Raw genomic sequence first — 22,369 nt, forward strand, 5'->3', positions numbered from 1 at the left:
AACTTGCAAGACTAATCATCCTCATCCTATTCTCCAACGTCAAATGCTCTTGATAATCGTGATCCCTCTCTCCAATATCTTCATTTCCAACTAACATTCTAACATTTCTAACAGTCATAGATGCCAACATTAGCCCTGTTCTCTTCTACAAATTTTTCACGGCCGAAACATCAGTCTTATATACATCATCTATGGTCTTATATGTCATAAATTTTTCCTTCAAATTGTGAGACTAATTTCAATTCAAGAAAGAGATCCCGAGCAAAAGTTCATTTTATCAACCCAAGTTAAATCCTACTATTTACATCACACTAATTTTACATGACAAACAAAGGGAAAAACTGGCAGTTAAGCCAAAGTCCTTCCTCAATGAGTAACACTAATGTTACAATTCTCAACGGCCAAAACCATTGCCCTACGGAATCTATATACAATTCCATGCCACTAAATCACTGATCCACACTATACATGGTCTTCCGTTTAGAAAGAATGCACCATTTTGATAGCTCATAAGACATTGCAAATTTGCAATACTATGCCGTAGTTTATGAAAGAAAATGACAAAAATGTTGACATCTCATGAAGTAGCTGCAAAATGATTAAATATTGTCTCCAGAGTTGACTGGCTGATGCTGTACTCAGCAATCCCTAATCTATCTCTGCAAAAAGTTAGGTGGCATTTTGTCAGTTCGTTTGACAAGTAAGATATCCTCCTAATTATATCACGTGATACTTGTACTTTACCTGTTTCCTTCAAGGTGACCAAAGACATCAGCCAGAGATAAACCTTCTTCATAGGGTATCTGCGATAATAATTAAAAAAAAAAAAAGGTTGTGAATTAGTATATGTCCTGCAAAATGTGTAAGCATATGCAGATGTTCTGATGATCGGGGCAAAAAGTGAAAGTACCTGGTATCTGATGTTCAAACCATTGCACCCTTGCCATCTTGCTCCCCGAAATGATGAAAGTATAAATGAATCAATTTCTGAGAATTTTTGTTTCGACAACCACCACTCGGAAAATACTGGTAATGGAATACCACCTACATTACAAAATAAAAAAGAAATATCAGTACCGGAAGAGAATTTATGCAATTTTTATTGGGAAAAAGTTTATATATATAATGCATCTCCTCTAATGAGAATTCTCTAGCCACTTTACCATGTGCTGAAAACACTTGATGACATTATCTTAAAAGGCTCTACTACCTTACCATATCAAGAGCCATTTCTTCTAAAAGGCTAAGTTATTAGGCATAAGGTCATGGATGATTTATTTCTAATACATATATCTAACATACATGAAATGTGTTCTACTTCATCTTTCTGCATTTTTTTATTTTATATAATAACCAAGTCTTGTTCCACTGGATGAAATTGGCTACATGGATCAAATGATAACATTGTGCCCTATCATAGATCACATGCTTCACAAATCTAGCTATAGAACTATTCTCCATCTGATCCAATCTCCTCAGCTTCACAAAATTTCAAGAGCTTCCTTGTCTAAGTTATTACAGTGACCTAGCTTAAATTGCAGAATAAATTTGAAGGTAAAAATTTAAAATCACGAAGCCCAAGTATTATGTGAAATTTTAAGACAAGGGCCATACTTTTTCCCATTCCAAGAAAGGATTTTGTACTTTGTTAAACCCGAGGGAAGACATTATGGTTTACCCTCAAATTATTTGTCAGAATATTATAAAGGAATACTGTATCAACATTTAATGTAGAAAAGAGGAAATAGGTAAAGAAAAAACAAATACACTATACCAAATGAAAATCCATTCAAATACTGTATAATTCACGATTGATTTCCACTTCAGTTACATGCATGTTCCAACGAGAAAAGTGTCATCGAGTCATAGAAGAAATCAAAATGAGACAAAGAATCAAAGCCTTCAATGGAAGTTCAACATACCATCTCGAAACAATTGTTCAGATAATTGTTCCCTAGAAGCTCCATCAGAGACAGGTGTACAGGAGATTAGTGTCTTGACTCTTTCTTCATTGCCAAGCCAGCGCCCAATTAAGCTTATCATTTCTCGTGTCAAGCTAATCTCTGCAATGGAACTATTTTCTGCAGTAATGGAGTCAGTGGCACCAATGCAAACTTCAAGGTCGCCAAGCAAGCTTCTAGGATGAGAAGGGACATAGAGAACTCTTTCCTGAATAGCTTGGCATAGTGTTTGCAAGTCTGCAGAACTCACTTCAGTAGGTTTTACCTGGAAACAGGTGAATTAATATATGAAGGTACTTTTTCATCAGCGGTAAAAGAATAAGTACAAAGAGGATGTGCTTCTTGATATTTTAACCATTCCTACCTCTAGTTCCAGATGATTCCCAAATCTCGTTTTTAAATGCTGAGGACTTCCGATGCATCTTAATCGTCCACCAACCTTGCAAACAAATATAATTAATATCAGGCAATAAGTATATCAGTAGCTGCCTGCCAGGGTCCAAGAATGAAAAGAGAAAATAAGGTTGTACCATTATTCCCATCCTGGTACATAAGGCTTGAGCTTCATTCATGCTGTGGGTAGTTAGAATTACTGCAGTTTTCCCCCTTCTTGTTGAGATCCTAGATATTACATCCCACATAAATCTTTTGGCGATGGGATCCATACCTGAAAATACCAATATGAGAGACCTAGATGCTTTGTCGGGAATCACTAAGCTTAATCCATTCAGTAAGAACCTACAAATAGCTAACATTCCCCTTAAACTCGAAGCTTGCTGGGCATGAATGATACATAACAAACGAGATTATGCAGATGCTAAAAAAATATTCTGAACCATGGTTTTGATCATAGAATTGAATGCAACAAGAATTCAAGGTCAATTGATGAAGCGGGTTCCTTTTTCAGGATAAAAATGAAGTGGGTTTCTTAACATGTGTGGGTTCCTTTTTCAAGAAAAAAATGAAGTGGGTTTCTTAACATGTCAAGCATCTATTGAACTAAAGTTTAGACAATTAAAAAAGCTAAATGTAAATCTCAATGCAAGTAACTCCGTTATCGTACCTGTAGATGGTTCATCAAGAATGACAATAGGAGGATCTCCAATCATTGCGATTGCAACAGATAGTTTCCTTTTATTCCCCCCACTAAGAGTAAATGACGGTTTATTAGCATGCTTCAATAAGCCAAATTCCACCATCTTTTCCTTAACAATCTGTTGAAGTGATCATAGACAAGAAGCGACAATTATGCTGTATCTATTATGATCATATTCTATTGATGAATGCTAATTAATATAAAAATTCATAGTGATATTTCAAGCTTTCAAGAGGCCTGACACTTTTCCAATCCTGAGTCTATTACCCAACAATTCTGAATGCGCTCCCTCGGCGTTTCCCATGGCCCTATATAGTGATAACCACCTCACCCCCAATACCACCCCAACAGAGAGTTGGTTGCAAATATTTATTCCCTCCACTAAGTCTATTTCCCCAATTACCCTTTTTATGTTGCACTTTAATACATTGGTTCCTAACAGTTTGAGGCATGAACGGTGCACAAGCCAACCTACCTCGCACTGAGATTCAACTTATTTTGTTTATATTGTCTGTAAGTGTCGTATTTGCTTGGTTTCTCCATAAAAATGGAAAAGTACGGGTGTTCTTATTTCAAACTTGTCGAATTACAAATCGATTAGCTACCTACGTGCATGTTATTGCCATGAATTGTCCAGACACATCAAGTATGAAAGGGATAGAGTTACACGTACATTATCTATAGTGTATTCTGGAACACCTTTTATTCTAGCATAAAGCTCAAGATGCTCTTGAACGGTCAAAAACTCCAATAAAGCATCAAATTGCGGACAATATCCAATCTGGAAGTGAAATATTGAGATAAACAATAAATAGTTAAATGGATTTACATAAAACTTCATTCTCTAACTGTTAAGTCATTGTGTACACATAAGAGAGAATATGCATACATATTGGCGAGCAGCCTTGGGATGGGAGCATATATCTTTGCCAAAAATAAAAGCAGTCCCATCAGAAGGAGATTCTTCCCCTATACATAAAAGACACAACATTAAGCAATAAGCCCATAAGAATCACAGAGAAATGCCTAGTTCACAACAATCCATATTACAAAACCTCTATTGGTGCAATTGAATGAGATCTATCAAAATTTTTCCGGAACATCACAAATCATCATCTCAAGTTTGTTTAGATTAGAAGATTGTACCTATGGAACAGATAATAACAACTATACTCACAAGAGAAAATGAATGGAAAATCAAAACAATGTTATCAATGCACATTTAAGTTTGCTAGCTAAAGAAGTTCCTATTATAACAGGAGTAAAATATGCAGTATTAGATGTGTAGGCATATGATATACCGCATAACATAGAAAGAGTTGTGGTCTTTCCAGCTCCATTTGTTCCTAAAAAGCCGAAACATTCTCCTTCCTGAACCGAAAAGGTTAACGAATCTACTGCAACCTTTTCCCCTAGATACTTCCCTTCAGAATACACCTTAATTTCAAAGGGAAAAAAACTATAATTAAATAAAAAGCATTTTGTCATGTTAAAAAGCAAGTGAATAATCAAAGAAAATACCTTTCGAAGATTACGCAGGTAGATAATAGAATTATCGAGGGAACCAGAAAGTACTCTATTTCTTTCGGTTTTCACATCCACATCTTCATCAAAGTCCATTGAAACAGATTCCATAGAAGGTTCTAAGAGAGGTTCCAGATAAGTGGTATTACGCTGGAAGATGTTTAAACTCTGCCACCACTTCTTGATCATAAACGGAGTTAATTTGAGGGAGGGACAAACTTCAAGTGCAAGTGTCAAACAAAAGTAACCAATGCTCTGTCATACAGGAAAATAGATTAGAATGAGAAAGTATTCTGTTTTTGACACAATCTATGTTCTCTTGTTCTTTGTTATCATATAAACTAACAACTTAATAGGCACTCTCGTGCATATGCAGCAATTTTTTTTCTGTAATATACGTACTTTTTTTATAACTTGTTTAATGTACAAATTTATTGAAGAATTAATATAAATGAGAACACAAATATGAATGTATTTTTATTTAGAATTATTTAATACAAGTAACATATTTATAGCAAAAAATAAAATAGTAATGCTGTTTGTCTGCATTATTAGTAAAATTGGTGGTTTTTTTTTTGTTAAAGATTTGAAACGTAAGAACTGTAAATAAGGGCATTTTTGGGAATATATAAACTGTGACCAAGTAGTTTTTTTTTCTGCCTTAGTCACTTTAGTAGTATTAAAGAAGTATAGATAATATATATCATCATTGGTGTATGTTGATAAAAAGAATATTATAATAAAGAGCACATGAAAATTAATACATGAAAACCTCCTAACGACTATCACTTGTTCACTTTTATATTACTACTATAGTCCCACCTAGAACTTGTACTTTGAATCATAATTCATAATTCGTAAGGAACAAAACAGCAGAAAATTTTGATATAGTTAGAGTTATACCTCAACAGCAAGATAACAAATAGAGGCACCTGAAACATTCCAGTCAAATATCCCATCACTTGTTTTATCTTTCATTCCTTGCCGTAGAAGTGCCAATGAAGCAAGACCATCAGCAAAACAAAATCCAGGAGAAATTCTGAAAAAATTCTGAAACAGAACAAATATTTATGTAGAGAGTATGTAATGGTATTTATATTAAATCATATACTATTACAGAATGGATAGCATGATATCTTAAAATATTAAAAAGTATCTCAATGGTTTCTGTTAGGATTTAGAATTGCTTTGTTTTATCTTATTATTTATTCTGTAAGTTACATCTACATGTTTTTGCTATCCAATTTAGTTTTGTAAGTTGTAACCAGTATCACTGTATAATGAAGTCCCTAGATGATTCATGAGCACAGCCAGCAACATATTTTCATATTATTCAGAATATTTCTTCTCTCTTCCTTAGCTATCTAAAACCGACAATCTCAAGCAACAAGCTTGGGCACAGACAGCCAGAGAGAAACAGAAAGTAAAATTCATTCCTTTACTTTAAATATATGAAATATTTGGCAACTTGATGAAACTTCGTTACGACCAAGCAGATTTTTTACATTTGTGATTGAAACTAATGTGTCTATTCTTGATTAACAAATTGCAAGCACAAAGTAAAGAGACAAATTTGGGGTGGGAGCTTAGAAGTATAATAATCTGATAGTTTCATCCCCCCTCCCCCCCTCTTCTTTCTCTTTCTTTTTTATCTCTTCCTAAAAAAAAAAGGAGCCTCAAATGGGAAAAGTCCTGCATATTTGGCTATTACCTTCAGGAAGGTGAATCAGTCAAAGCAAGGGCATGGGATTCATGCTGCTAAAAGCTTAAGAGCAGTAAGCAGTTACCTTAAGAAAAGTATTGGCAGTTGTTGTGTTTGGTATAAGTCCCATAATGAATGAGATAACCATTAGAATCAATCCAGTGAAAAAGTGAATTAAAAGAACCACATTCTGAAAAGAAGAATGAATGTCTTAGCATTAATATGCACGGCAAGTAACGAAATAAAAATAATTGTGTCCCCCTACCTGAGCCATGGTATGGTCAAAAAAGAAAAATGTAAGGCAGTAAGTTGATGATGCAACTGCAAGTCCATATTCCAAAAGCATCAGTGTAGTCGGTAACAAAGATACCCCTCCAACAAATTGATCCAAACCTACAATATTAATTAATAGGCAAGAATTAGCATCTAACACTATGATTCTGTAAGCAAAACCTCAAGGATTGATTCAATTGAGATGTCATAGGAACCATATTTATGGAAGTAGTTGATCTGAGAGTATACACTGAAACGAGGGAAAATAGATACCGTTTTAAATAACTCTATTACAAGCCTTCCATAGCACAAGCAAACCATCAAAATATTAACCAAAGATGTGTATAGGACATGGTCTAGAATACCGAAAAAAATTATCTGAGCAGCTGCTATTACATTAAATATGGAAGTACATAAAAATAATTAATTTATCATTAATAATTAAAAAACTAATATTTTTAACAGAAAACATACCAAAAATGTAAAAGAGAATTATGGCAAATGAGGCCGGAAACAAGAAGCTCACGAAGTCCCAAATATATGTAGAAGCCCAATATGAAAGGACAGAAACCTGATCAGCAAGATCAGTATCAGAGTGAAGACAAGGATAACTCAATAATATGTTAAACAGTGTTCTTTCAAGAAAACTAAGATACCCCACTAATTAGCTGCTGGTGCTTAGCTTTCACTTCACGTTCCTGCACCAACCAAGTTTGGAAACTTTTAGCCCTTGAACATAAAAGAAAGTAAAATGCATTCACACTCTAAATATTGAAAGTAAAATGCTACTTAAGCATCCACACTTCCATGTGCCTCTATTATCCAATAGCTCGTACATTTGGAAGAAATGTTTATAACGTGATATCAAAACTTCTATAACTAAAGTGGTCTTGATCCTTGTATTTGCTCACATTCTTCTAAATGGCATAAAATTTTCAGCACAAGGTAAGGTGAGTGTGTTGTTCATAGTTAATGCTTCAAACAAAAGGAGCTCTTTCATTAGGCAGGGTATTAATGTATAAAAACTGTGCATGTGCATGTGCCTTTACCCAATAACTTGAGCTTTTGAGATGTATGATCCATGACAGTTCTTCTTTACATTTCTTTCAGAAGGAAAAGAAAATGATTAAAAAATGATATACTGATGAAACTAGTGTAACACAACTTACCTTAACAATGGGAACAGCAAATGAGGCGGGTATGAAAGAGAATGCAATATTGACAATAATTGCAGCAGAGAAGGCATCCAGGTCCTACAGAATTTCATCAGCAGCTCATCAAATCTTTGATTTTAATCAAAGAGTATGGAGGGAAGGAAATTATAGATGAGCATTGAGTATACAAGTTGGACATCTTTAGCATCACCAACCATTATGTACTTTGGATGTGAAAACGTAAAAAATAAAATATAAAAAATGAAAAGATAAAACGAAAAAAACTTGGTAGCTTACAGTTCTAATTGGAACATGCATCATAATTCTTGAATAATACCCAGTTTGATAACATAAAAAAGAACATGGTAGCTTACATGACGTTGTACGAGCTGGCTTTGTGTCATTGGTAGTGGGTGGTTGCGTGTCTGAATTGTCATATTTGTGTCACCAGTAGCAAGTCTAAGAATGGCACTGTTCATAACATTGATAAAGGTGGGAGCAGCGTGCTGGCAAGAACAATTGTGCAATACAGTGTAGCCTAAGCTCCCATCACTATTTTGATCATCCATCACAATTGCCCCATACCTTCATATGAAATTACATTGCAATCATTTGTATACTACATCAGGCATTCATCATCATATAAATGGTATTTAGTTGTATTTCTTAAGTTGCCTAGTAAGGGTGTGTTTATTTCTTCTTCCCAAAAGAGTGATTTTACAACTTGGATTTCTTTATATAATTGAAAAAGGCTGAAACTGATTCGATCAAATGCTACTCTCTTTAGCTTTTCCGAAAATGCTGAATTTTTTTCATTTTAGTTATTTTAGAAAATTTATACATGTATTTGGTTGGAACGCAATTTATGCACCTTCAATGGTAGATTTTCAGTTAAACAAGTTTTATGGGACAGAACTAGATATTTGGCCTCTATATGGTGCAAAGACTGTCATCCTTTTAGAGGACTTCCCTGCTTAGATATATTGTGAGATTGAAAGGCTATGATTCATTGATTGCTTTTTCTTTTCTCTTTGTTTTTTTCTTTCGTAAGACAGGCCTGTTATCCTCCCATCTTGTGCCATTCTCCTCATATTAATGATACATTTCTTTCCAAGTCTGATATAATTTCTTATCACAAATGCTTACAGTTCTGAAATATGACAAACCAAGAGTGGACCAGGAAGTTGAAGTTTACGAACCTAGATTGGTAGGATTCATTGAAGCTAGACATCAAATATTCACTCATTGAAAGTAGAGCAGGTCCTAGAGTTGGCCCTGCTGCTTCCACTGCATCAGCTAATGCCTTCCCTGAATTAGGGAACTTGTATGAGCTTGGCTTGTATCTTTGAATCCACCCTCCTTTGACATTTTGTGCTACCTTCAACATCATAGAAATTCCAGTGAAACCCCGTCAGAATGCACTAGAGTCAACTTTTGACCACCAGCCTCTAAGACTAAAAAGAGACATGATACAACATAATTTCATGAGGCAAAAATCGAAACAACAGTGAGTGACTAACCTTTTCAGCAATAGGCAAAGATAGATTAAAAGGGATTGGACCTCCCCCACCCCCACCAGTCAACAGAGGATTAAAATAAGAAGTTGAAAGGATCAGGCCCTGCTGATCAGGATGTGGCTTGAGCTTGAGAAAAAGAAGACCAATAAACAAGAAAACAGCAGGAATAATTAGCTGGAATATAATTGTTTTGTGATCTCTCCGAGCAGATATTGCCCTTTTAATGAATAAAGCTCTCGAGTGTTGCCAGAATGTTGACCTAGAAATGAGACAACAGCTACAACACAGCATACCCACGAAGTTTATGAAACTTATAACCATAGCAAAAATCAAACCACAAGCTCCTGCCACTATGCTAGATATCAAACCAAGGAACTTCTTATAATTTCCTAAAAAACATTTTTTGGTGGAGGGATGGTCATAAGAACCAAGCAAAGCCACAGAGTCAGACACAAGGGAACGATCATTTCCCTCGAAGCATTCGACTCCATCATAGTCACATCCTGCAACTCTCAAAAATACCTCCTCTAGGGTTGTGACTGATATACCATAGCTTTCAATACCAAGACTGTCTTCATTACCACTACCACTTATTTCCATGTTCAAAAGTGGTTTTTTCATGCAACCTTCAATTTCCCTAAACATCCCCTCAAAAGCTGATGAAGATGCCAGCGGAAGCCTAAAGGAAATCTCAGTTCCCACCTGCAAATGAAATAAATGGAATCAATCATCATAACATCATGCAAAACAAATTTAAAAACAATGTATGAAGAGGAAGTATTTTTTAATTAAGTTTGAACTTGATTATCCATAACCGAAGCACTGTTTATATGAAATCGAACATAAAACCAACTACCTTACCATTTTTTTCCTTTTTGCTTTTTTGCATTTCAAATGATATAGACAATTAACTCCTTAATAAAATTAACAATTAAAAACAATGAAAGAAAGAGGAAACCAGGTTTAATCTTAAAGCATGTATGGTTTGCATCCAAATCCGTAATGCTGTCAGAGCTGGGAAAGAGCTATTCAACCTATTCTATGTAAGTTTTTTACGTTTACCTTTTTTACACCTCACCTCTCCACTTTCGGCGGCTTTGGCTGAAAAAGAATGACAGATATTTCAAGCGAACTTTCCATCTTTGGACAACATATGATATTGAGTGGTTTTTCCGTACTTAGATATTCTAGTAGTGCATTCTTTTGGGGCATTTTCGTGCCTAGATATGCAAAAATATGAGCATATCCTGTTACATGGCTAATATCTAAGGTTAGGACCTATGTGTTATTCTTTTCCTAAAACATATCCGGGTTCCCTGTAACACGAACCACAGCTCAATCTCTAAGGTTAGGCCTATGTCTTAAATTTTGCTCTCTCCTTTCTGAGATTTCTTATCCTCTTCCTTTCATACTCTCTTTAACTGCATCAGGTTTCTTTCCTTTTTACTGTAAAGCTAAATATTAAGTGACCAAACTTAGAGTAACAATTAATAATCACCATGGTAAAGTTAGTTTATTCATGTCCAAAGTAATGAATTATCTGAATAAGTTTAATCTATGATAAAAGTAGGCTACTTTTCTCCCTTTAAAGTGATATAAAGAAGACTGTTGACTGCCTACTGTTCATAGATGATTACTAAGTTCATCAGACTGATATTAAAGTGAATTGCAAATAGCTATACTGTGAGAGATTACCTCGCTTACACAGGTTGCTGAGGGAACATGACGATATACTATATCACTAGCTATAGAAGCAGTAGGAGCTGACTGAAAGGACAAGAATTAAAGAAAAATGAAAAACTAAAATACATAAATAAATAGAGCATTTCAGCCATGAAACATCAGCACCTGAATGAATTGAAGAGGAAGTTATCAGGATAGAACAAACCTTTACAAGTGTTAGAGTATAACCAACTCCATAATGATGCTTCAAGAAAAGTGAGCTGTCAAAAAATACTACAAATAAGAGGAGAAAAAAAATGCATAATACAATCATGATACCTAGATGTGCATTTAAAAGTTAAACTAAATTCCCACCAATTTTGCCACTAGAAATCAAGTCAACAGAGGTAAAACTGGAAATTCAGAAAGTAACTGCACATAAAATTTAATGAATTGCCTAATATGAATTTCGAAATAGGCAAACAGTGCACACACATGGGTGTGGGTGCACATGCATGCGTGTGTGCACCATGAGGGATAGTAGAAAAAGAAACTAAACTAGTTGAGAAAGGAAAGTAGAAAGTGGATAAAGGCATACAACAAAATATATACATATATACACAACTTAACCTTCATATATAAATTTCGTCATTGATCCTCATATTTCATTTCAATCATTAGCTTTCAAATGAACGGTATAATTGGGGAAAGTGAGAAGGAAATTAAACCTTCCACAGCATTTCAGAGAACCATTGGCCATGATAGCTATCCGATCACCTAGTTCATCTGCTTCATCCATTGAATGAGTTGTTAGTAAGATTATCCTGCCCTTCTTAAATTTTTTTATTAACTGCCAAGTCAAACGCATTGAGTATGGATCCATTCCGCTGGTAGGTTCATCAAGAATTATAACCTGCCAGGTAAGACCAAGGGGTTCCAGTTTTGTTCAATATATGAATACAAAAATAAAGCAAGTGTTTTTGATATGCATACTACCTTACTGTTCCCTATCAATGCAATTCCAAGAGACAATTTTCTCTTCATGCCACCAGAAAGAGCTCTCACAACACTGTTAATTTTATCAGCCAGGCCCACCTGATCATGCAATAGCAGTTATTTAGAATACCACATTGATTCATAATTGAACAGAGTAAAGGGCTAAAAACAAAAATTTAGGGACAGGAGACGCAGGACAATGTCTACATTGCAAAAGGTTCATCAAAACATGATCACAAACTCCTGAACAATTTAAGATTGTATCAATTTCAAATACCGCTAAAAACAAGTCCCACGGCAACCCTATAACTTTCAATACTGGGCATACAACAGCCAAATTCCTAGAATGTTATTGCAGAATGTAAAACATTGGGAAGAAACATTCCTTTGTCTCCTAACCACCCCCTTTGACCCTATATTTATCATAGTTGGGGACTTTTTATGGCCACAATTAAATATCACCAAACTCACCTCGTCAGCCATATTGGTAACAACAGCCTCCAGTGAGTCTTCATCAACACCCTTTAATATGGCGAATATTTCTAAATGCTCCCTTACCTACATAAAGTCAATGGCCCCGAATTCAGTATAATATGAGAGTAAAAATATAAATAAATTTAAAAAAAAAAGTAAGCACTGCAACAATAATAAAAAATCAACTCTGGGTATATAGCTATGTTTAGATGATGATACAGATTAACAAGAAAAAAATTAGAAAAGAGAACAAGTACAAGAAGAATTTAAAAAAAAAATAAAAATAAAAAGGTGCTACGAGGAGTGATGAGAGGATGTCAAAGGGAGCCCTTAATTCTCTGACTGCATAAATGTATAGCATTGTGGCGGCTATATGTTCAAAATAGGGAAAAAAAAAAAAAGCTATTACAAGCTGCGATGGAGTGCTGAATTTTTGGTAGGGCAGGCAAGACTAACGATAATATGTACACCCACAATGTAAACATGGCTTTTAATACACTTATACACATAAAACTATAATAATTTAAAATTAGACAAAATGAATTAATATTATTTGTTATGCAAATGGATAACAGTGTCGCAACTCATTAGAATATGTTGGGAGGCCACCAGAATGAAACAAAAGAAATGTCTAGAGTTTCAGGTTGTGAACTTATACGGGAAGTATAGAAGCATACATCTATCTATACAAGAAACAGCAGTTACTAATATCCTGAAATAAGCATTCAACAAATCGATAATAACATTTAGTCGCGGTATGGATAACAGAATATAAAAGCAAGCTTCTCCTTACGGTCAATTCGGGAAAGAGTATATCATGTTGTGGGCACACACCCAAAACCTTCCGTATCTCATCCTACAAAACAAGATAATCACATTCGAATGAACACATGACCAAGAATATTCACAAAGAAACAAAAACAAAGAGAGCATATACATGTCCCAGATTACCAAGAAACACATGCTATCAGCCACGATCCCCCCACCCCCTCTTTTTCTTTTTTCCTCTAGCTTCTTTTGTCCAGCACAAAGGGAAATAAATACTATGGATCGATAAATTGGATTAGTTTGTAGCAGCACAAGAACATAGTGAAGAGCGATTGAAATTATTAATTGACAAGTTTTGTTCAATTTACTCGAGTCTATGGCTCCACTTTCTTTTTTGCAGATGGCATTGTCAACTCTAGCAGAAAATGCCATAAGGGCCATGGTATTAGTCTTTGTATTACGTATGTCCAGATTAGCAAATTTTGTGATTAGAAGAGTTTACAATGAATGAAGTGCTGCAGAAAGCTGATTCTATGGAAATTAATGAAACCAAATATGCAGTTAGCATGTACTTATGACTTCAAGATATTTAAATCACAAGAAAGTATATGATTTAGACGTTTGACATCAATTTGGTTTAAGGCTCATGATTTTTTAATTCCCCTCTGACATGTTGGTAGTTTGGAAAGCAATGCTTTATAGATAACTCTTCTTTTGGCCGTTTTTCGCTATTGTATAGAGGAACCCATAGCCTCCTCCTTGTATTATTCTTCTATTCTTCTTTTATCAAAGAATAATAAGTAGATAGATTGTGAACAATAAGCTTGAACTATGAAGTATCTGTGATTCTATAACAAACAACTTACAATATCTGATACAATGTTCTTTCCAAACACCAAAGCATCCCCTGATGTAGGAGGAAGAAGACCAACAAGCATCGAGATTGTTGTACTTTTACCAGCTCCATTATGTCCTTCAAAAAGTATAATCAATGAGCGACAACTGTTACGGAATAGGTATATATATAAAGAAAAATTGGGAGAGTAGATGATAAGAAATCATCCTAAAACAAGAAAATCAAACAATAAAGAATTATTGTAACGGGAATACAATCTCTCAAAATACTCATTACACACAAGAATAATACACAGGAAGTTTTTAGATCAAGCCTTTTAAGAGAAAGATAGCTTGTATATAAAACATATGTATGACTGTAATGTAAGCAACAGAAATTAAGAAAGAAGAATAATTGCACTCACCTAGAAGAGCAAGAATCTGATGTTCATACAATGTAAGTTGTAAGGAGTTAACAGCACAGCAATCTCCTTTTCTAGTAGCATACACTTTATGCAAATTCCTTATCTGAATGCATCTAAAGTTTCCAAACAAGAAGTCAGAAAGAGACTACATAGAACACGATTCCAACGTACCAAGTTGATTCACTTGAATTGTATTTCATATATACCTGCCATCAAGCTCCTGTTGTTTCATATCTAGGCTTATTGCTTCTATAGAAGGTCTCGACTCGGAATTCCTACCATCAATTTTAACTTCAAAATTGGAGGGGCGGTGTTTTCCAGTTTTATTCTTTCTCCAGAAGTCTCTTCGGAAAACAAAAGACCACGGATATCGCCGTCCATACTCCCGTGGAAGAACCTTCAACGTAAGCAGAGTTTGAATGGTTTTATCATTTATAAGGGGAAGTGGAATGAGAATGCTTTAGAGGAAGACACATATTCATTATAAAAACAATTGAGCATCTTGGTTGAACATTTGTTTGCTAACAGTTAGGACACAACAGCAATTGCTTGTTTGTACCTGTGTATGATTTGAAATACGTCACTTTTGCAAAATGTAGGTTAGTCTAACTAAATAGTACTTTCTTAAATGAGCATTCTTCTATGATATTACAGTTGGAAAAAGAAAAAGTTGAGAAAAATAAAATTCGGGAAGCAAGAACGGAGAAAAGGGACCAAATCTGAAGGCCTGCAAAGGGAAAGATATATCTAAATTTATGCACACACACATATTATTGTAGACAAATACACACACAAAAACACAAGCAAGAGGTAGTAGAAAAAGTTTGCTCACATGTAAAAACAACAGCAGCCTTGCAACACTAGATGACTTAAACAGAACCACTTTTTGTTAGTTCATCCATTTGGCACTTCTCTAATAATATCCCTAAAATTTCTCATTCGAATACCTACTTTTAAATCATATTTTATATAACATGCTTAATACCAGTTTTGAAGAGGAAATACTTTCAAGCAATCAATTAATTAAAACCAGTATACAGATAAAAGACGCAAATAAGCACAATTTAAAAATTATACATGACAGAAAATGAGAAAGTTGAAATTAACTCAGAGTGCATGAAAATACAGCCAAATCATTAGCTGAGTAAAATTAAGTTTAAATGTTTCCCAGAAAGAAAACTGTTTAGAAGCATCACAATGTTCAGCCAAGTATGAAACAGCACCTTTCTTGAAACTTTTCATGCATATCTATATGTATATACATCAACACAAACTAAATCTGTTATCTCCCAACTAAGCAACAAATGGTTGATTTCAGCTAGACAATCTAGCTAGGACACAAAGGACAGACACAAAACGGTCATTTGTTACCATTTTAGTTAGCTTACTCGAGATAAAAAAGATATATTAAAATATTGAGGTCATACCTTGTCAAAATATAGACCCATTGCACAATATAGCAGTGTATCAAGTATCATCATCAAAAGACATAGAGAAAAATTCACTCCAGATGATTCCTGCACAATAAATATCTTAAAAGAATTGGGAAAGAGATATCGGTCAAAATAACAATAGTAGCTGCAAAGTTGATACTGCATGAACGCACCCGCCATATGTTGGTCCAACGCAGTCCCACATGAGCACGCTCATAATCAGCAAAGTTAACTGACCCCAGAGCAAAGGCTGTAGGTGAAAGTATAGAAGCAAGAACCTTCAATACCCTGAGCAGACAATCTCAAATCAATTAACTCTACACTCAAGTATGAAAAACTTGGACAAGAAAGATATTATATATTGATAAAAAAAGGTACTCACATTGAAACACCCTCATCATTGACAGTGTAATAAGGGAAAAAAGTACCAAGAAAAGACAGCGTTCCAACTGCAACAGCTGTTTTGGCCCGTTTGAAAAATGTTGATATAAAAAATGACAGCATGATTGCACTAAGCCCAAAAATGAAAAAGTAGGCAAACACCAATGTCTTATCACTATACTTGAATAAATTATCCATGGTGCAAGCAGTAATGATCCCGGAAGACACTGCAAACTGTAATATTCAAATTGCACAAAGATGAGATGATAAAACCAAGATAATGCCTTGATCTAGACAAAGAAAGAATCAAATCGTCACATTATTGGTTCTCAGTTATGTAATAAATTTTCAACACAGATAAAATAAGGAACTAAATTCCATTAATGAATCATCCAAGCAGTCTCTTTTACTTTATACCACACCAGCAATGATGGCAAGGCGGCAGCAATCTACATGTTCTAGATTTTCTCAAGAAATATCTACCTTATTTGTATTAGTATTAGAATAGTTACAGAGTAAGAGATTTGAGACTATTTGGTGTAAAGCTCATGAACTTTTTAGTGGAATTTCCTTCTGAAACAAGCCAAGAGATGGGAAGCTATGCTCCAGTAATTTTTATTTTCCCCCTCTTTTGGCACTTGGCTCTGGTAGGAAGGATTCCATGTGCCGCCATCTTTTTTTTTTCCTCCTTCTTCTCTACTTATTAATGTTCTTCTATAATCAATATTAGTAATAAGAGAATGGACTCCCAAAATCATAAGATATCATTGTACAGTTTTTCACGGATAGAAAAAGTGTATTGTTACAATGCTAAAATTTCAGACCAAAAGAATTAATATCCCACGCTTACCCACATCCAAATTTCCCAATAAAATAAGCCACCCTAACTCGATCAACAAAAAAAATCAGCTAGCCCCCTCAAATGTGACCTAACTCCAAGAGCTCCTCCAACATCCAACAATATGCTTATTCTTCTCCCCTCTCTTCAACGATCCAACACCTCTTTCATCTCTCTACCTCTAACAAATCATGTGTCAATTGGATTCCTCTTCCAAAGCCTGTCAACTCAAGCTTGCTGACTCCTGTCACATAAGACTTCTCAAAGTCCAACTTAAAGCAAACACCACTTGACCTTTTCCTCGGGTCATGAACTACTTCAACAGCTACTAAAGCAACATCTAAGATTTTCTGAGCACACTATTTCACCAAAGTAGTATATTCTAAAATGTCATTTGAACAAAAGAGATAGTGCCATTTAATGATTTATACAAAGCTGTGATTGGTCTATAATTGATTAATATTAACTAACCTATCCTTTGGAACCAAAATGTTAAGAGTTAACAACTTAACACCAACCTTTCCATAACTAAGGAATTCCTCAAACACCTTGAACAAAAACAGAATGTTATAATCAGCAAATAAGTCTCCAAGTTAAATTCTCATAAAGCCATTTATATCCAACCAGACCTTTGAAGTTATTCATCCTAACACAGAGCAGGAGTGCCTAAAGGTAAACCAAAGGGAAAAGAATGTGGGGGGGAGGGGATAAAATAAAATAAAAATAGTAATAGTAACCCACAACATATTGTGGATAAAAAGAAAAACATATACATGCAAACAAAGGGAAAAACTATAGCATATGGAATGGAAAAAGGCATACCTGCAAAGCATATGTGATAAACCAAGAGAGATGAAATATCCCATCTTTCAGGCCCATCATATAGAGTCCTTCTTTAATCTTCTGTTCCTGAAATATTACATTAGAAAATCAGGAGGCAAGAACTAAATACGAGAGGGAGGCTTTCTATCCCATAAATATTTGGAAAGAAAAGTATGTTAAATATTCTTAAATTTTTTTGGGTTGGGGGGGGGGGGGGGGGGGGCTAATAGCATAATACAAATGATCAAATTACCAAACCTTCTCAAAAACAGAATAACTGATGAGGCGCGAAACTGGATAGAGAAAACCCAATAGGTATCTGCACATGTCCCATAAGTATTAGTATACAAGTGCCTGCACAGTTCTGTGTTTACAGTTTGATTCATGATGACCTTATATTGACCAAAATCGAGTTTAATTACAAGTGATTAAAGAGAAAAGTGATTTATGTTGGTAAATTTTATCTAAACATTGATTTTGGCAAAATGAATGTAACACACAACATTGATAAAAATAATATTTTTAAAAAAATTAAAAAAAAAACTTTTAAATGTATAATGTATAAACATAATACTAACACAAACTTACAATATTCCCATGACTTTCTTTATGATTGACTGGAACTGATCATCAGTGTACTCTCGAGTGGGAAATGGAGATACTCGTATATGACTGGGGTTAAACTGATTCCATGTAGCATTCAGAGAGAAATCAGTGTCATAGAAGCCTGATAGAGGAAGGGTTATGCGTTCAGTGCTGGAATTTATGCCAGACTGTTGAGCAATGAATATTATAAATGAATCGACCATTTGCTGGAGCTGCAAAACACAAAAGGATAGATTAATGGAGTATTATTTAACAGTACAGATATCAAATTGGAAGACAGAAAGCAAGAAGATTATAGAGAGTATAAGTTAATATGTGCAATTAAAAAAGACACTCTCAAGTTGTTACAAAAAAAAAAAGAATTGCAATGGATACAAAGATATAATAATAAAATATAAAATAAAGTTTCATGGATCTATACTAAAATATTTTTACCAAAAAAAAAGAAAAGGAAAAAATTCGCACACATATACTTGCAAGAGAAAACAAAATCAGGGGGAAATAACAAGAAAGAATAAGAAAATATCATACAGTAAAAAACCCACTGAAGCTGTACTGCATTGTTGGTACAGCACTAACACCCAGTTCCAAGTCGTTAAGAAATGGGCCATTTGTGTCCATTATTGTTTTTACATCTGGGAAACCGGAGAATGCCCATGTATGATTGAGGCGTATGCTATAATCAAACGACTGAGGACCTTGTTCATAAAATACAACAGCTCCTTTAATTTTCGGATTTGAACAATTCCTAAACAGGTAGAATAGAAAAAAAAATAGAACTTATAAGTAAAGCAGTCAAAAGTTCAGCTCCTCAAAGAATTTCAATCAACTTAAAACAGACATCATTTTCATATTTTATGTTCGAGTCTGATAAAAAATAGGGTGAAAGAATTGTACAAACTATAGAAGCAATAATCTAAGACACCTAGTCACAAGAATAATTTCCATTTTCATTAAAAAAATATAATCTCATTGAAGAGGAGAGGAATAAAGAAAATACAATATCAGATACGAGAAAGAACATGATTATTTTCTGCATAATGAGAATATATATTGATATTGAAAATAGACCAGCATCATGACAGCTTCATAAGAGCCAATATATCATAGTAGAATTAATGAATAGACAAATAGTACACTGCAAGAACCAAAAAGGTATATAAGTATCCATTAACAGTGGGAGAGACATTGTATTACAGGTATAAAGCACATAAGAATCCGTAGTGAAGGAAACCCAAGATACAAACATGATAAATAGTCTCTAATGCAACCAAAACCTCAATATGATATGAAAAATCAGGAGAAATCTTAAATATTCTACATTTTTCATTCAGTACCTCTTATATCACCTAGCATGTAATTCAAAAACCATTGCATGTGTCAGAGCCTACCTATTATAGCAGCTATAGCAGAACTTCAAATCCAGCAGAGAGCCTTAATAATCACAAATTATTTACCTTGCTTGACTGCAGGTACCATAAGCATCTGAGCGAATGTAGCTTTCCAACTCTACCTCATCTTTGTACACTCGACTAACAAGCTGCATATTAAAAGTCGAGTTATAACTACTCTTCAAAAGCCAAATTTTGTGTGTATGCACGCGAAAACACATGAATTCCAAGTGGAGACTGGATTGAAGATGCCTTTAGGCTTTAGCTGTGTACGAAGACAGAAAGACATGGAAACCAGAGACATATTTTTTCGTAAAAGGGATGAGACGGCAAGGAAACAACATCTACATAGTGCATGGAATGGGAACCTGCCTAGTTGCCATTCACTGCCTTTAACAATTGAAGAGATGACACTTCAGATAAAAGACAGAAATGACTTTCATAAACCCTAAACGCTTACAGGTGACAAAAAGTCAAAAATTAGAATAATGGAACAAAGTTACGACTCACAGATAGACTTGATAAAGCAGCCAAAGAAATACTGGATAGATTTTGGAGCAAGCAAATTAAACTGTTCCACTGGTAAGACCATGGTTAAAAAGAGTATTAGTAGTTTACCTTCAGGAGTGGGAATTTTATGGACACTACATCTATCATCAGCTTCGTCTCATCGGTATCTGGTGCAAAAGCTAAATACTCCCCTTCCTCCAACAAGGATGCCAAAACTTGTTCGAAGTTAGGGGATATACCTTTACCCACCTCCACAAACATCTCTTTCTGAATGTGCCTGCTCCATTTCCACATAAAAGTTTACTCCTCATATAAAATCAAAGATAAAATAAAAAAATAATTCCGGAAATGAAACAGCAATCGCTTTCGGTTCCCTCCATAAACCTTTACTACAGATAACGAATACAATCTACTTTTACTTCATCAAATAAAACAGTACTTGAATATCAAAAATGGAATGTATTGAAAACCTGCATTTTGTTCAATTTGTTTAGTTTAGTGCCTCCTTAAAACAGACGACAAAGAGAAAAGTGCAAAAACACAAAAAAAAATTAAAGGAAAAAAAAAGGACGTAGAAGAAGACATGAAGAGATGAATAGAAATACTGACGGTTCAGCTGGATGAATTTGTGTGTCAACTTGAGTCCTCACAGCCACTAACAGCAACAACACAACCGTAGGGAGCAATATCTGCCATGAATTGAGCCACATACATCAAAAATTCCCACTAAACTTGACTCATACTTCACCAAATTCAAATGCGATTGGAACAAATGACATACAGAACCCTAAACATCTCTTCCAAAAAAATGACATAATTACAGGAACGTTACAAAAACGTAGGAATTATAGATACACATTTGTACCAGAGCCATAAAAAGAAAACCGCTATAACAGAAACTCAGAATAGTTACAAAAACGACAGAAAATAAATAAATAAGCCAAGTGAAGTGAAGATCACCGAACAAAAAAACAAGATCACGGAATCGATGACGTTACAAAAAGGATCAAAAGCAAATAAAGAGAAACAGATGAACGGAACAAAACAAGAGACAGAAGCGAAAAATGAAAATGAAGAAGAAGGAACCTCAGCTGCAGTAACGAAAGGGTGACGAATTTTGAGGAGCCAGTTCTTGCGGAGCATAACCTTCAACTGCCTGGAGGCAGTTCCCATGGCTGCTGCAACGCAAGAGCGTGAAACCCTAGAACCAGACGCGATGAAACGGTGTCGTTCCCTGCTTCTAAAGAAGAAGAAGAAGAAGAGAAAAAAACAAAGCGTTGTTCAGTTATGACTCGGTGGAGGTTGTTGCGTTGTGTACACTTCAATTTGGTGGGTTACGAGTGTGACGACTGAGCTAGTCATCCATAACTGAAAAACAAAAACCCAATTTATATTTTATTTTTCATTTAATTCATTTTTTCTTGTTATTAATTAACGAATATTTATATTTATGAGGAAGTGAGTGAAAACGTTGAAGAGAAGAGAATGATAAAGCAGGGGTCTGCGATACCAGGTTTCAGTTGAGGGTTCGCGCGCCGCTGCACTCTTTATCGTCTCGTGACTCGTGAGACGAAACAGAAACACAGATTACAGAATATATCGCTTGTGTAAATAAATTATTAATTACTATTTATATACAATATTTTTGTGTAAAATAATAACTAAAAATTATTTGGTTAATATCATTTAATATTTTAGCTATTTGAATGTATATTTAATATTTATTCTAAAAATGTGTATAATCTGAATGTATAAAAACTCTTGGAATCAGTACTGTTTTATTATTTTTAACTATTATTCATCAGTATAAATATTAAATTATTATTAATAAATAAATTTTATTAATTTATAAGTATAAATTTTAATAAATATAAATATAAATATATATTTTTCATATAAAATTTCTGTAAATATAAGTGTATGTTTTTTTTTAACAAAGATAAAAAAATTTAAATCTACAATCTCTTAAGTAAATATGAAAAAATTATGTTATTTGAGTTAT

At 34.4% G+C, this 22,369-nt stretch overlaps 1 protein-coding gene across 5 annotated transcripts; it reads right to left on the bottom strand.

Moving 5' to 3' along the window:
- Positions 1-236: 236 nt before the first annotated feature.
- On the bottom strand, positions 237-21,967 carry LOC112696015 (ABC transporter A family member 1). 5 transcript variants are annotated; one of them, XM_072196717.1, is made up of 42 exons: positions 21,878-21,967; positions 21,454-21,735; positions 20,977-21,056; positions 20,476-20,644; positions 19,924-20,006; positions 18,998-19,214; positions 18,449-18,678; positions 18,119-18,179; positions 17,861-17,947; positions 16,382-16,434; positions 16,202-16,277; positions 15,993-16,107; positions 15,814-15,903; positions 14,593-14,783; positions 14,387-14,499; positions 13,994-14,100; positions 13,153-13,215; positions 12,357-12,443; positions 11,886-11,984; positions 11,618-11,802; positions 11,116-11,170; positions 10,923-10,994; positions 9,231-9,929; positions 8,910-9,088; positions 8,085-8,295; positions 7,726-7,809; positions 7,213-7,254; positions 7,031-7,127; positions 6,549-6,676; positions 6,369-6,473; positions 5,485-5,631; positions 4,579-4,836; positions 4,359-4,494; positions 3,947-4,026; positions 3,731-3,838; positions 3,025-3,175; positions 2,492-2,628; positions 2,326-2,400; positions 1,923-2,226; positions 911-1,044; positions 745-803; positions 237-659 (listed from the first exon to the last, which is right to left on the bottom strand). In XM_072196717.1, exons 9-42 carry the CDS (start codon positions 17,902-17,904, stop codon positions 578-580), a joined length of 4,566 nt encoding a protein of 1,521 aa, XP_072052818.1. In that variant the 5' UTR covers positions 17,905-17,947; positions 18,119-18,179; positions 18,449-18,678; positions 18,998-19,214; positions 19,924-20,006; positions 20,476-20,644; positions 20,977-21,056; positions 21,454-21,735; positions 21,878-21,967; the 3' UTR covers positions 237-577. The 5 variants fall into 5 exon arrangements, with proteins under 5 accessions (XP_072052818.1, XP_072052816.1, XP_072052815.1 ...); XM_072196715.1 differs by having other exon boundaries at positions 16,202-16,434; positions 19,012-19,214; XM_072196714.1 differs by having other exon boundaries at positions 16,202-16,434.
- Positions 21,968-22,369: the final 402 nt, after the last annotated feature.

Source organism: Arachis hypogaea, chromosome 6, assembly GCF_003086295.3.
Source record: "Arachis hypogaea cultivar Tifrunner chromosome 6, arahy.Tifrunner.gnm2.J5K5, whole genome shotgun sequence".
In the NCBI taxonomy this organism is placed as follows: domain Eukaryota; kingdom Viridiplantae; phylum Streptophyta; class Magnoliopsida; order Fabales; family Fabaceae; genus Arachis; species Arachis hypogaea.